Source organism: Halichoerus grypus, chromosome 13, assembly GCF_964656455.1.
Source record: "Halichoerus grypus chromosome 13, mHalGry1.hap1.1, whole genome shotgun sequence".
Classification (NCBI taxonomy): Eukaryota; Metazoa; Chordata; class Mammalia; order Carnivora; family Phocidae; genus Halichoerus; species Halichoerus grypus.
The window spans coordinates 80,030,306-80,044,827 of record NC_135724.1 but is presented as its reverse complement, the minus strand read 5'-3'; the positions used below and the strand labels follow the sequence as shown (position 1 = coordinate 80,044,827).

The 14,522-nt window shown below is 42.2% G+C and overlaps 1 protein-coding gene across 1 annotated transcript in view; it reads right to left on the bottom strand.

Moving 5' to 3' along the window:
• Positions 1-14,522, bottom strand: part of CIT (citron rho-interacting serine/threonine kinase) — a 161,943-nt gene that overhangs the window by 114,909 nt on the left and 32,512 nt on the right. Inside the window, exons 7-8 of the mRNA XM_078060910.1 lie at positions 9,257-9,460; positions 7,682-7,835 (exon numbers count right to left, since the gene is read on the bottom strand). Of these exons, the coding sequence (XP_077917036.1) occupies positions 7,682-7,835; positions 9,257-9,460 (358 nt within the window). The remainder of the gene's footprint in view (positions 1-7,681; positions 7,836-9,256; positions 9,461-14,522) is intronic.

The following is a 14,522-nucleotide window of genomic DNA, read 5'->3' as shown; positions in this document are numbered from 1 at the left end:
TCCATCCTTAACTAAAACTAAATATGGGACAATAGTAAGCCAGGGGCGGGGCAGGGATGGAAAGTGGAAGGCATATAAACGCCTTCTTACAACCACCTATTTGCTATCAGCGGGTGGAGATTAAGTTAAGCCACCATCTTGAAAGATATGAAGGTTGTAAAGCTCATCTGAGAAAAAAGCTTTAAATACCTCAAAAGCAGAGCCTAAAATCCAGCATTTCCAAGCATTTCCATCCACCTATGGAAGTTTTCAGCCAAAAAGCAGTCTCCCCTTATCCCGAGCCCAGAGAACAAAATGAGGAAGAAGGGCCCTACAAAGATGAGCAAGAAATTCTGAGGCTGACAGAATAAATTTTCTCCTCTTCCAGGGCTTTGCAAATGCTAATATGCACAGGAACCTTATTTCTGGGGAATCTTATTAAAGTGCAGTTTCTGACTCAGCAGGTCTAGGGGGGCCCGAGTCTCTGCATCTCTAACAAGCTCCCAGGTGACGTCGGGGATGCCGATGCTGCTGGTCCACGGACTGCACTCTGCGCAACAAGGTCCTACTGACCCCAAACTATCGTTCCATGACTTGTTAGCAACGGCAGTCTCGAGTGATTCTGATGACTGCAATATTTTCTCTCCTGGTAATAACCAGACCAATTCTAAATCAATGGTTCTCCACCGGGGGCAGATGTGGCACCAACAGACACTGGGCAATGGCCGGAGACATTTTTGGTTGTCACAATCTGCACGGGGGTGGGTGCTGCTGGTATCTATGGGTAAAGGCCGGGGTGCTGCTAAATATCCTGCAATTCACACATAAGCTTGCACCACAAAGAATGATCCGGTCCCACATGTCAACAGTGCCGTGGTTGAGAAACCCTGTTCTGATAAACAGAAAATATGAATCAAGTCCTGTCAATTCATCTCAAGACTATATAAACCCCAAATTTGGAAGTGGGTCTTCAATCCAACATTGGCCTTTCTCAGGCTAGGTCTGAGGCCTGGGGAGGGTAACAGATTAGAGGAAAGAATGGGATGCTATATGTGGGGAAAGAGTCACCGGGTCATAGTCCATATTTTGCTTATAATCAAGCCTCTGTGGGGGCATGTGGGTGGCTCAGTCGGTTAAGCGTCTGACTCTTGATTTCAGCTCAGGTCATGATCTTAGGGTTGTGAGATCAAGTCTGATCAAGATCAGGCTCCACGCTCAGCAGGGAGTCTGCTTGAGATTCTCTCTCCCTCTCAGTCTGCCCCTCCCCCGACTCATGCATATAAACACTCTCTCTCAAATAAATAAATAAATCTTTAAAAAAAAAAATCAAGCATATGTGGTTCAGTAAGCCAGTGAGTGACCTACTAAGCATTAACCTTTCTATGATTTTGAGCAATTTAATAGGAACAAAGCTCTATGTAAGCAGAGGACCCAAAGTTTAGACTGTAAGTTCCCGGAAGGCAGGGCTATATCCAAATTTGCCCATCAACAGAGCTACAGCTAATTTAGCACAATGAGGAGGTAGATATTCAAACATCATGAGGAATTCAAAAATTACTGTGATTCCATATGCGCTAAACAGACGTAGAAATTAAACCACTCGCAAATGTGACGTGGTTCTTTGTCATCACCACAAATATTATTACTAACAATGATCTATGCTAAGGCATGCATGGTTTTGTAGAAAGAGCATGGGCTCTAGAGTCACGCAGACCTCGACCCAAATCCGATTCTCTCACTCATGTGTTATGTGACCTGAGACAAGTGAGAATAGTGTCCACATCTGTAAAATGGGTATAGTAATCCTGACCTCTGACAGAATTGTTTTCAAGTAATACAGTGTGCTGTATTTAAACACCTACTGGTTGGCACACAACAGGGGCTACTTAACCAATATTTCCTACCATATTAAGGACCAGAGTAGATGCCCAGTGAGTTACATGGTGCTTATTTCTGCATACAACAATATGTAAGGAGCTCACATGAGGCTACGGAGCCACAAAACCCCTTTCCTTTCAACCAAAGGCCATCATCCCCTAAGTTTATTGAGCAACCACGAGGCCATTCGGGGCCTGGTAGTGCACAATGATCATCAATGACAAAAAGGAGACCTATCAGCAGGGGAATACCTCAGTGTTCATCAGCACGAGAGCACCCCCAGGTCACTCACTACCAATGGAAGTGAAATGTCCTCTCTGCTAACAAACGCTAAGGACCTGAAAACTCACAATAATTTTGCAAGAAACGTGTCTTTCTGAGAATAGTGAAAGGAACACAAATCAGGAGAAGCAGCCTGTGTCATAAGTAACAGACAATGCAAGTTCTCTAGAGCATTCACCACAGACGATCCAGGATACTTCCACAATCCACACTCGCGTTTTACATTCCTCACTGTCGGGACATGGTGGTCTTGAATGAAAGGGACAAGCATGCTGGTCCCGTGGACATCACTGTGCCTGTGCAGGGAACATATTTTAACAGATGTGACTAGAAAAGCGCACCAGGCAGCAAAACTTCCCCACTGATAGGAGGAGGTGCGCGATGCCAGGAAATGGAGGCATAACCACAAAGGCATGAATGAAAGAGGCACTCCGATTGGCCTCAGCTCTCCAGAAGCTCAGGAAATCAGACTGGGTACAACCAGACTCTTGCCCAACATCAGAAACATCACTGGGACTGCAGAGCCCAGGGCAGCCAGGATACTTAAGAAGCCTCCTACTGGAACCTGGAAAGCAGCCTTGAAATAATGATAATAATAAGCAGCTGAAAACGCAAGCTGACATCTGATCGTGTGAAGCTGGGAATGGAACATCAGGGTAATGGGCGCCTGGTGACCTCCATGGGGCAGTAACTCTCCACAAAGCTTTTGACTTGCTGGGAGAATAAGCATTCCGGAACTGGGTCAGGTTCCTGTTTCGCGTGGTGTTGCCCAGAGCAACCCTAAGAGGCTGGACCCAGGAGGACGCAGATGTTCCGTCTGACCTCAGTGTCAAAGCCAAGGCATGTCCTAGTTCCCCCCTCAGCAGCCACTCCCAATTCTGTCATTCAGAAATTTGCCCAGACCCTTCTTAAACTGCATTTATATATCTTGCCAGGACCACCTCTTGAGATAATGAGTTTTAGAAGATTATTACCTGCTGTGTTAAGCAGTACTTCCTTTCATTGGTTACAACAAGAAAAAGAAGAATTAGGGGTGAGGCAGCAGAGAGGCTAATGTTGCTTTCATCAAGGGACAATCTTGTGTGTGGAAAGTGGAAATATTTAATATGCTGGAGCCATAAGGCATTTGAGCAGCAACCATAAACTCAGGAAATCCAATGGCTTCAAGTTTTTTGGTTGATAAAAATCACTCAAAGTGCATTTATGAAAAATGGGACTGGACAAAGGCATAATTTCTGTTAGAGTTATGTCGTTAGAAAGTAGTTCAAACAGCATGAAGTCCAGCAATGTTTTCAATCACACAACCCTGAGTTGATTGCAAATACACAGGGATTGGAGGTTGGTGAAAAACTGGGAAATCTGCTAGGAAAAATTCAATGAATACCGTGGCTCTCTGCATAGTCAGGGATGCCATGGAACCTCTAGGAAAAGGCGCTACCAGTCCTCAGTGGACATGAAGATCCCACCCACTGGCTGAGCTACACCAAGTATCTCAGCCAGGCAGAGTCCCATTGGATGCAAACACTCTCATTGCAATATGGTAACCTGGACTGATTCCGGGAACAGAACAGAGACACGAGTGGAGAAACTGGTGAAATCGGAATAAAGTCTCAAGTTAAATTAATAGTAATGTGCAAATATTAATCTTAGTTTTGACAAATGTGGCATAGTTACATCAGATGTGATAACATTAGGGGAAACTGGGAGAAGAAGGGTATGTGGGAACTCTCTGTACTATCTTTGCAACTTCTCTATAAATCTATTATTATTCCAAAGTAAAAGGTTTATTAAAATTAAAAGAAATTTTTTTAAAGCAAACATATTTCATAACACTTCAGAGCCACTATACTGGGAGTTGGAAGTCCATAAAAACCACCAAGATTTTTAAGAATCAAGATTTAAGGCAAAGGACATGAAAAGACATTTTTCTAAAGAAGACATACAGATGGCCAGCAGGTATCTGAAAAGGTGCTGAACATCACTCATCATCAGGGAAATGCGAGTCAAAACCACACTGAGATAACACTTCACACCTGTTAGGATGGCTAGTAACCAAAAGACAAGAGGGGGTGCCTGGGTGGCTCAGTTGGTTGAGCGTCAGACTCTGATCTCAGCTCAGGTCTTAATCTTTGGGGCCATAGATTTGGGCCCCGCACTGGGCACCACGCCCAGCATGGAGTCTATTTGGGGAGGAAAAAAAAAAAAAAGCCAAGAGACAACAAGTGTTGGCAAGGATGTGGAGTAAAGGGAATCTTTGTACACTGTTGGTAGGAATGTTAACTGTTACAACCAGTATGGAAAACAAAAACTAAACTATTTTTAGTGGCTCAAAAACTAAAAATAGAACTACCACACAATCCAGCTATCCCTCTTCTGGTTGTACACCCAAAGAAAAATGAGATCAGTACCTCGAAGATTTATCTGTGCTCTCATGTTCATAGTAGCATTATTCACAACAACCAAGATATGGAAACAATCTAAGTGCCCATCAGTGATGAGTGGATAAAGAAGTTGTGGTACACACACGGTAATACCACTCAGCCTTAAAAAAAAGAAGGAAATCCTGCCATTTGCAACAACATGGATGAACCTGGAGGACATTATGCTAAGGGAAATAACATAGGCACAGAAAGAGAAAAAACTGTATGATCTCACTTTTCTGTGAAATCTAAGAGTTAAATGCATGGAAGCAGAGAGCAGGATGGCTACCAGATTGTGGCGGGGGGGTGGTGCGGGATGCGGAGATAGTGGTCAAAGGGTACAAAGTTGGGAGTTATATAGGATGAATAAGTAAAGCTAATACACAGCATGATGACTATGTTTAATAACTCTGTATTGAACACTGGCAATTTGCTAAGAGAGTAGATTACAGGTGCTCTCAACACAGAAAAGGAAAAAAATGGTAACTGTGAGGAGATGGATATGAACATTAGCTTGACTACAGTAATCATTTCACCATATGTATGTACATCAAATCATCATGTTGTACACCTTATATACAATTTTTACTTTTTTTCAAGTTTTTTTTTAAGATTTTATTTATTTATTTTTGCAAGAGAGAGAGAGCACATGCACACTCGAGCACAAGTCGGGGGGGAGGGGCAGAGAAGCAGACTCCACTCCGAGCAGGGAGCCCGATGTGGGACTCCATCCCAGGACCCTGGGATCATGACCTGAGCTGAAGGCAGACGCTTAACTGACTGAGCCACCCAGGCACCCTACAATTTTTACTTTAAAAAAATAACCTTGGAAAAAAAAAAAAAAGAATCAGGATTCAGGTGGATGAGAATCCCCTAATACAAAATGGCGGGGAGTGAGGGAATGATACACGCGCATGTGTTAAAAATAAGGAAAAACTGGGCACCTAGCTGGCTCAGTCAGTGGAGTGTGAGACTCTTGGTTCTTGGTCTCAGGGTTGTGAGTTCGAGCCCTGCACTGGGTATAGAGATTGCTTAAAAATAAGTTCTTAAAAAAAAAAATAATAAGGAAAAACTAAGTGGGTATGTATTAGGACATGGAAATTTTAAGTAGATAGCCACAGGAGGCAGGGTGAGTCACGTATGGGGGCAGCAAGTGTGAAGATGACCAAGACTGTAGTGACCCATTACAAAGTCATCTCATCCCAAAGAAAACCAGGACCTTCCAAAAGATGGGCTGGGGCGCCTGGCTGGCTCAGTCGTTAAGCGTCTGCCTTCGGCTCAGGTCATGATCCCGGGGTCCTGGGATCGAGCCCCACATCAGGCTCCCTGCTCAGCGGGAAGCCTGCTTCTTCCTCTCCCACTCCCCCTGCTCGTGTTCCCTCTCTCGTTGTCTCTCTCTCTGTCAGGTAAATAAATAAAATCTTTAAAAATAAATAAATAAAAGATGGGCCTTGTTTTGTATGTTTGTTTAAAGATTTTATTTATTTTATTTTAGAGAGAGATAGCAGGGGGAGGGGCAGACAGATAGAGAGAGAGAAACCCAAGCAGACTCCGCACGGAGCGCAGAGCCCAATGTGGGGCTCGATCTCCTGACCCCGAGATCAGACCTGAGCCAAAACCAAGAGTCAGACACTTAACCAACCGTGTCAGCCAGGCACCCTTAAAAGATGGGCCTTGTGATGGACAGCATGGGCCACAATCTACATTGACGTGTATCCCCTACGAGCCCTATGTAATTTACAGAACAGGAGTTACACTTGTAAGTCCAATAAGCCTAGAGCCTATAAAACAGCCTGGAAGAAAAAGACTAGGACAAAATCTGGGAATTCTGACACCATACCAAAAACAACATCAAGGTGAACCCAAACTCAAAATAAAGTTATTTGGGTAATTCATCACCACTCACTGGCTCACTTGAGTGGAGACAGGTTGTTAAGATATAATCAGCAAGTGCACACATAGAAAAATTAACTGCTCGTTCAAGGAGACTACAGAGACACAAAGGCAAGGCAAGAAAAGACTGAGTATATGAATAGCATCTATAGGAAACTGTATCAAATCTTTCTAAAAGCGAAAAAAGAAGACAGCCCTGAAAATATACTGTTGATTAAAAGCCCCGAACCTTGGAGATTTGGGGGTTGATGCATGAAGGTTAGAAAAAGTAAGCAATGTCCCTACCAGAAGAAAAAAAAAATTGCTAAGAAATATTTACAAAAACGTAGCCTATTTAAATATTTGGGCAGGTTAGAGAAACCATCACAATGGCTTTCAACTGGACAACGCTGGATCTTAACCCAACTCCTACATTATAACGACATGGCTCCAGCTAGAAGCCTGGTGCTGACACCTTAGAAATGGATTCCACTCCCCACTTCCCCTCATCACCGAAGATAAAACACTCACACAGACCAACTGCTTTCCTACTGGCTCTCCTCTGTGCTAATCACTGGGTCACATTCAATCAACAACACATCCAAAAATAAAAAAATCACCAATTTGTAAAAAACCAAGCATTTTGGTTTTTGTTGATAATAAATCAGGTCTCTGTTTTTAATGAATTCCCTTTGCACTAATTGATCCCAGAGTGACGTATGTATGAATGAATGACTCCACTGTGCATCTACGTGATAGATTTTACAAGCTTGTGAACAAAGACAAATATTCTAGAGGAGAACAAACGAACCCAGAGAGACATTTACGTTTCTGTGCAGGCTTGGCCATTCGCAGAGCAACGTGGCGCTTTGCCTCATTTCTGAGTCTTTTTTCCTAATCTGTGAAGGATATACCTAGGTCTGCTTTTCCTCTGAGAAGAAACTCTGTCAAAGCAAGTGACAACCCTTGAACTCCATCAATCCGTACCTCTAACTTACTGAGGGATGATGGTCGGAAGGCCACATAAGCCCAGAGTTTGATAAATGACCCTGTTCTGTGCAAACAATTTTAAAGAAGAATTATCACTTACCGACAGCTCCGTCATTAGCCTTTTCTATCCCCTGTAGATAATTAAGGCCCTTATTTATATAATTTATACCACCTCCTGTGGGTCAGAATAATTTCCGATCATTCTTAAGTGTTTACACTTAATTCCAACACCAGAAGTGAAGGACTGCGGCTCTACTTACAGTTACGGATGTTATTCCAGTCAGTTTTAGAGAAGAAAGGGTGGCAGCAAAGGCCTTCAAACTTCAGTCTCTCTTTCTGGCCACACAGCAAACTCTGAATCAGATCAAGTAATTCACCGCTAACTTTGGGGTCATCGGGAAACTTCAAAAACCGCTATTCCAAAATAATAAAATTAAGTAAAATAAGCATTTCCTTAGCAGATTCAGCTTCTGATGTTCCAAAGTTAAGGTATTTCTCATATATGCAAGTTTCTCTCTCTCCCTTTTTTTTCTTTTAAAAGAAGGAAGTTTTGTGCCCTCTTAACTTTGGACCAAAGGCATGTTCCCAAAATAAATGGCCTGTTCACATCAATGGGTCCCGTTCCTTTACAAGGGTTCAATATCCTTCATGATTTGACCCTGCTCCTCTCTGTCTCTTGTAGCTCCACTCCCCATCTCGCTCTTTGCTGTCCAACAATGATGAGCTATTTAAAGCTGCCTGAACAAATCATGCTGTTCTCTCTGCCTAGAACGCCCTCCCCATCCCATGCCCCTCTTCCACCCAATCACTGCCCCCCCCCATGCTCCCTCTGTAATCTACTTCTGCACAAACACAGTGCACTGTGATTTCTATGTGATAACAGGGAGAGAAGGCAGAGAGAACCTTCTCCTTGCTCATCACTGTAAACCCAGTTCCTAACCGGGCCAAGCTCAATTCACTCATTACTGATCGAGCAGACTGAAATGAAGGAGATAAATTGGCTCCAAAAATCATCTAAGGGAAAACTTTCACTCCAGAGGAGACTCAAGAATAACAAGTAATATATGTATGTATTAAGCATATGAAATATGTATCATACATATGAAAATATGTACTAAGCATTCCAGAAAGATGAGATTGAATGAGTTAGAAAAACCTGTGAAGTTTCTCCTTTTTCCTTTTGGTTGAAACTAAAACATACATATTTATCATATCCTTAAGAAATGGGTTTAACATACTGGAACGTACAGTTATTAGAAAATGGTTTTAATTCTACTTCATATATATTGCCATAATTCTAATCCCTATCCCCACTTGATTTTACTATCATATTCGACAGCTAGGAGTACTGAGAAAGAGCCCAGCAGAATATCTATCAAAGGAAAGGACTCAAAGCCAGACATTCTAGGCAAGTTAACCATTTTGGGATTTGGTTTCCTCATCTGTAAAAGAAAAAGAATATCGACCTCTCACATTGTTTGAGGATTAGCCAAGTTAATGAACTATATTTCAAGTCTAAGACTCAGTTATTCCCACAACAGCACTAAAATCAAAATGCATTTTATAATCAATGAAATATGATAGATTAATTGGCAAGAGTTTTTCTTTTTTAGCGGGACCTAAAATAATGGCACAGGCTTACAATGACTGGCAGCTGCGAGTCAATGAAACACAATTACTAAAGCGCTTAGAGCAGTTTTTAGCACAAGGTGCTTTATTAAGTATTTGCTATTGGCATTATCCGGGCACTGCTGATTTACATCACAAATGTTCACTCGCACATTTTTAAATGACAGCTCTCCGTATTACTTCAGAACCTACGACCAGCTCTTTACCTGGAAATTCATGATGTTACTGAAGGTTCTGGCTGAGGTTCCCTCGGTGAACGGGGACCTTCCATAAACCATTTCATAGGCGACCACTCCCACCGACCACCAGTCACAGTCGAGACTGTAGGCGCCTTTCCCATCCCCATTCATCACGGTCAACACTTCAGGGGCCATGTAATCTGGAGTCCCAATCGGGAGTTTGGCGTTCACCTGGAAACCCATAAATAAAATGAACACAGCAAACTTTCAATTATTCTCAAATAGATTGCCAACAGCCACATTTCAGACACGAGCTGATTTGCCACTGATTACTATTCTCCCAGGCACTTAAACCTTCTGTCAAGTGGCACGCTGTCAGGAAATGCAAACGATTTACTAATTAAAAAAAAAAAAAAAAATTCATAATATAATCCAAAGGCAAAAGGGCAAGAGTTGTTGATGATATACACCCTTTGGTTACACAAATAAGAGTTGGGTATATAACTAGAACAGAAGATGTCTTTCCTGATACATGTTACACAGAACTTCTCTTATGAAAACAGCAAAATGATAATAAATCCTGAAGATGAATCTATAAGATCAATCTACCCATTATTGAAAACCTGGCAGCTAGCTGGGGCAAAACAATATTGCAAACTCGTTGTATCTCAAGTTTAAATATCTAGAGTCAACATTCCTACTTCGAACCACCCACAGGGAAAGACATGATAAATATCTTCCACCAGAGGTCCAATGTTAATGAGTTCATTTTCCTCACCCCCAACTCCTGGTCCTGTGGTTCCCTCCCCACTGTTCAGAAATCCAGAGCCCTCCAATCCAATGGCACTCAAGCACCTGACCTTGGCAAAGAAAGGCTAGGACAATGTAGTAGGTCTTTTTGTAAAGCTAAATATATCCCATTTGAAGAACTGTCCTTTTTTTTAAGAATTTGTCCTTCTGTTTTAGTGTTTATACGTCCTTTGTTTCTCGAAATGATGCTGATGAAAGGTTTTCTGCCCCCCTCCCACCCCACTCCTTCCTAGACAACAGAGTAAGCCGGCAACCCTTTCAGCCTTGAAAATTGTTTTGAAGTCTTATTGATCCATGAAATTTAAAGGCTAAGGATCACCTCTCTGACTTCTTCCCCATCAAAACAGAAAGGGCCTGATGTTAGTCATATCTGTGTTAACCAATAATCCTACAGTTGTCCAATAATCCTGCCTTTAAAAAGGCTTCTCTCACGTGAGCAGTTACATGGGCACAAAAGAATCTTCTCCCCATTAAAGGATGTTGAGTGCCCCTGAGAGACGTTAGAGATTTTATAGATATGGCACGCATCTTTAAGGCTGGGCTTTATATCCTTTCCCTAGGGATGGAGACTCAAGCTCTTCAAGCCTGTAACTTTAATCTTTAATCCATCCCTCTGCCCCACAGATCCACAGTTGTAGTTAACAGACCCATTCTCCCTACTCCTTCTCTTTTCACCCCTTCTCTCAAGCCCACCATAGGTTTTTCCAAACCCTAAATCTGGACAACAGTGTGATACTGGTATTCTTGATGCCAGTCATCCGTTGCTTTGGGCAACAGAATTTCCACTGAGGGGTGCCTGGCCGACTCAGTGGATCATGCCCCTCTTGATCTCGGGGGTTGTGAATTCAAGCCCCATAGTGGGTGCAGAGATTACTTTAAAAAATAAAATAAAATCTTTACCAAAAAAAAAAAAGAATTTTCACTGCAAGTACCCACTGGGGAAAGCTAGATGGTCACACTGCCCAAGAAAGACACAAGCCATTGCTGATAGATAAAAGTGGGCAGAAAGGAGACGATATCCGGTCTAAGACAGGGTACCTTAAACTTGAGAAGCTGAAAGCAGCTTAAGTCAAGGGGAAGCCGTGATGCTGCGGAGCCTGCGCTAAGACTTCTATCTTTTAATGTGCGTGTAAATGTTAATGAGCTCAGCATGGGACTAGGATTAAACTACAGGTTTTTGGTAAAAACCCTCAATACTGACAATAATATTTTTTTAAATATGAAAACAAGAGAAGAAAAACTAATGTCATCATTAAATGCTTACCCTTTATGCCTAATTACCTTGCAGAACTATTACTACGCAATCCTCAAATATGCATCTTTGCACTTGTTGGGTTTTATTTTGTCATCACACTAGACTGGGAACATTCAGTCTCCTTGTTTGCAGTGCACAGGGCTTAGTCACTTGTTCACCAGCAAAGAGTTGAAAGGAACTTGACTGGGTTGTGTTTATCAGCATGACCCAGCAAGGGGTGTAAGTCATCAATGCCTCATTTTCAGACCCATGATGAGACTTATCCAAGAAAGTCAGATAACTCCCTAATTCCTGCCCCACAACAGGCATGTGATTATACACATTTATGTCTAATCACTTTGTGATTTTCTAAATTTTAAGGGAAAATATCCCTAGCTTCCTTTATGCACATCTCCTGCATAAAGTACATTAGGTACTTAATAGTAACTTACAAAGGTTTTTTTTTTGTTTTTTTTTTTTAAAGATTTTATTTATTTATTCATGAGAGACAGAGAGAGACAGAGGCAGAGGGAGAAGCAGGCTCCCCGCGGAGCAGGGAGCCCGATGCGGGACTCGATCCCAGGACCCTGGGATCATGACCTGAGCCGAAGGCAGACGCTTAACCGACTGAGCCACCCAGGCGTCCCCTTACAAAGGTTTTTAATGACAATTTAATGACTGCTAAATTTCCATTAGTTACTGACCTCCAAGCACATTAAACCCATTCAACACTTAATGTCTCACATCCTGATAAGGATTTTGCAGGATGCTTTCACTCTCCTCTGGTGGCAATTCACAGCCAGCTAATCTGGGTAAGATATTAAAAGTGGAGCCATGTACAGGGCACCATCTGAAAAGTTTTACTAAATTTTAGTTAATTTTCACTGTATTGACAGGGAAGAAAATACACCAGTTCAGCAGGAGACAATAACAAAATGACTAGGAGACAGAAGACAGAGTCATATTTCAGGAGAGAGAGAGGTTAAGAAAAGAAACAAAAAAGGATTAACTTAGATTCCTTTACAAGCAGATGAGAAGAAAGTACGAAAACCACTGTCTGTCTCCCCCCAAGCCTCTTCCTATAAAATGCTTAAACATAAAACTATTTCAACCTAAATTTCCCCCATGTGGCTACGCAGGGCAGAAACATCCACCTGCAGAAGCAGGTGGGATGGGGGGTTGGGGCGGGGGTGGGGGACGGTAGGGGGAGAATGGTATCTCACTATGTTGTTCCTCTTGGGGGAAAAGGATAAAATCTTCTCACTCCTACGTAAATGTCAAAAAAGGCTATCTCCTATAGATTTTCAACTGCTCAGTGAGGCTGATTAACACTTAACATGCTACACTGCTCTTTATTTACAATCTCCTTACAAGTGTTTGTGTGAGAGCTAAATGAGACAGGTTGGAAGAGTTTACTATTTGCCACTCTTTGAGATTCTAATAAGGTGAAATGGGTAGCCTAAGGGCACATAGCAGGTGGATGGCATGTCTCAGCTCAACACCCAAACCTCTAGGCAGTATGGTTCCCCACTGTTAGTAAGAATACTTCAAAGCAACACACCAAGAAGCTTGAAATAATGACAATGGAAGATGGAAAACCCAACAGATCTAAAAGTCACAAATATCTAAAATTCGTAGATAATATTTGAGAGTGGTTGGGGAAAGAATTGATTTTAGGTGAGTAGCATACATGAATTTCAGTAAACGTAGATTATATTTCATATATTTTGAGTACAAAAAAACATTTAGAATGTCCTTTAGGCCTATAAAACATTCTGTTTAAAAGAAACACATGTTGGGATGCCTGGGTGGCTCAGTCAGTTGAGCCTCTGACTCGGTTTTGGCTCAGGTCATGATCTCAGGGTCGTGATACTGAGCCCCACAATGGGCAAAGGGCTCCATGCTCAGTTCAGTGTGCTTGAGATTCTCTCCCCCTCCATCTCCCTCCCCCTCCTCTTCCCCCTGCGTACTCTCTCTCTCTCAAATAAATAAAATCTTAAAAAAAAAAAGTTTAACCCACCTCCACTGATCAAAAATACAAAAAAAAAGTATTTCTATATCCATACTTGACTTCATCTAGATTGTAGATTATCGGTCTTTTATAATTAAAGGCCTTTTCACTTAAAACAATGCTAAAAATTCCTTCCTATGTGCTTGTCACATTCTGGCCCTAAAAAGCACAAAGTTCTGAAGAGGCGATTCTTTTTTTTTTTTTTTTTTTTTTGATTTTATTTATTCATTTGAGACAAAGAGACAGAGAGAGAGAGAGAGAACATGAGCAGGGAGAGAGGCAGAGGGAGAGGGAGAGGGAGAAGCAGGCTCCCCACTGAGCCAGGAGCCCGATGTGGGGCTCGATCCCAGGACCCTGGGATCATGACCTGGGCCGAAGGCAGACGCTCAACCATCTGAGCCACCCAGGCGCCCCTGAAGAGGCGATTCTTTCTCCAAGAGAAGAGGAGGTGCACTACTCTCAAGTATGCAGGACTGAGTGCCTTATCTCCTTCACCAGAATAATCAGGGGTTGAGCGCTGAGCTGCAAATAAACCTGAGTGACTCTGAAGGGCTCTGCGCCTGAAGTGAAGGTTGTTCCAATTAGAAGAACTGAAAAGGGATAGTCTGAAGCACTGAGAAACAGAAACCTGAAATGAAGGAAAGTCCAGTCTCTCCACTTGGGGCCCAGAAGAGAGCGAGCGATTCCAGATGCAGAGATGGGGCCTTACTCTTTATTCCCATTTGTTTACCAAGCAGTGACTTTGGATCATAATCTAGTTTTCCCCAAGTAGGTTTTCTTGTTGCAAATACCTAGTGCTGGCTCTCATTAATAAGCTGTCTGCTGTTTCTCAATCAACTTGGGATGGTTTTCAACCAGGGGTGATTTTGTCCCCCATGGAACACGCAGCAATGCCGGGAGACATTTCTGGTTTTCACAACTGGAGGAGAGGGTGTTATTGGCATCTGGTGGATAGAAGCCAGGAATGTAGCTAAATATCCTATAATACACAAGATAGCCCCCCACAATAAAGAATTATCCAGGGCAAAATATCAATGGTCAATGTCTATGGTATCCAGAGCTGACTATGTATCTACACTTCAATTATTAGACCATGTATCTATGCTTCAGTTCATTTCTAGATGCATGAGTTTATTAAGGTCACTCATGCAATGAACAAGTTTTTGAGTCCAATATGATAAAAATTTTCCATTACTTAACTTTTTTCCTGTGCTTTATTCCACTAAATTCAACAACTA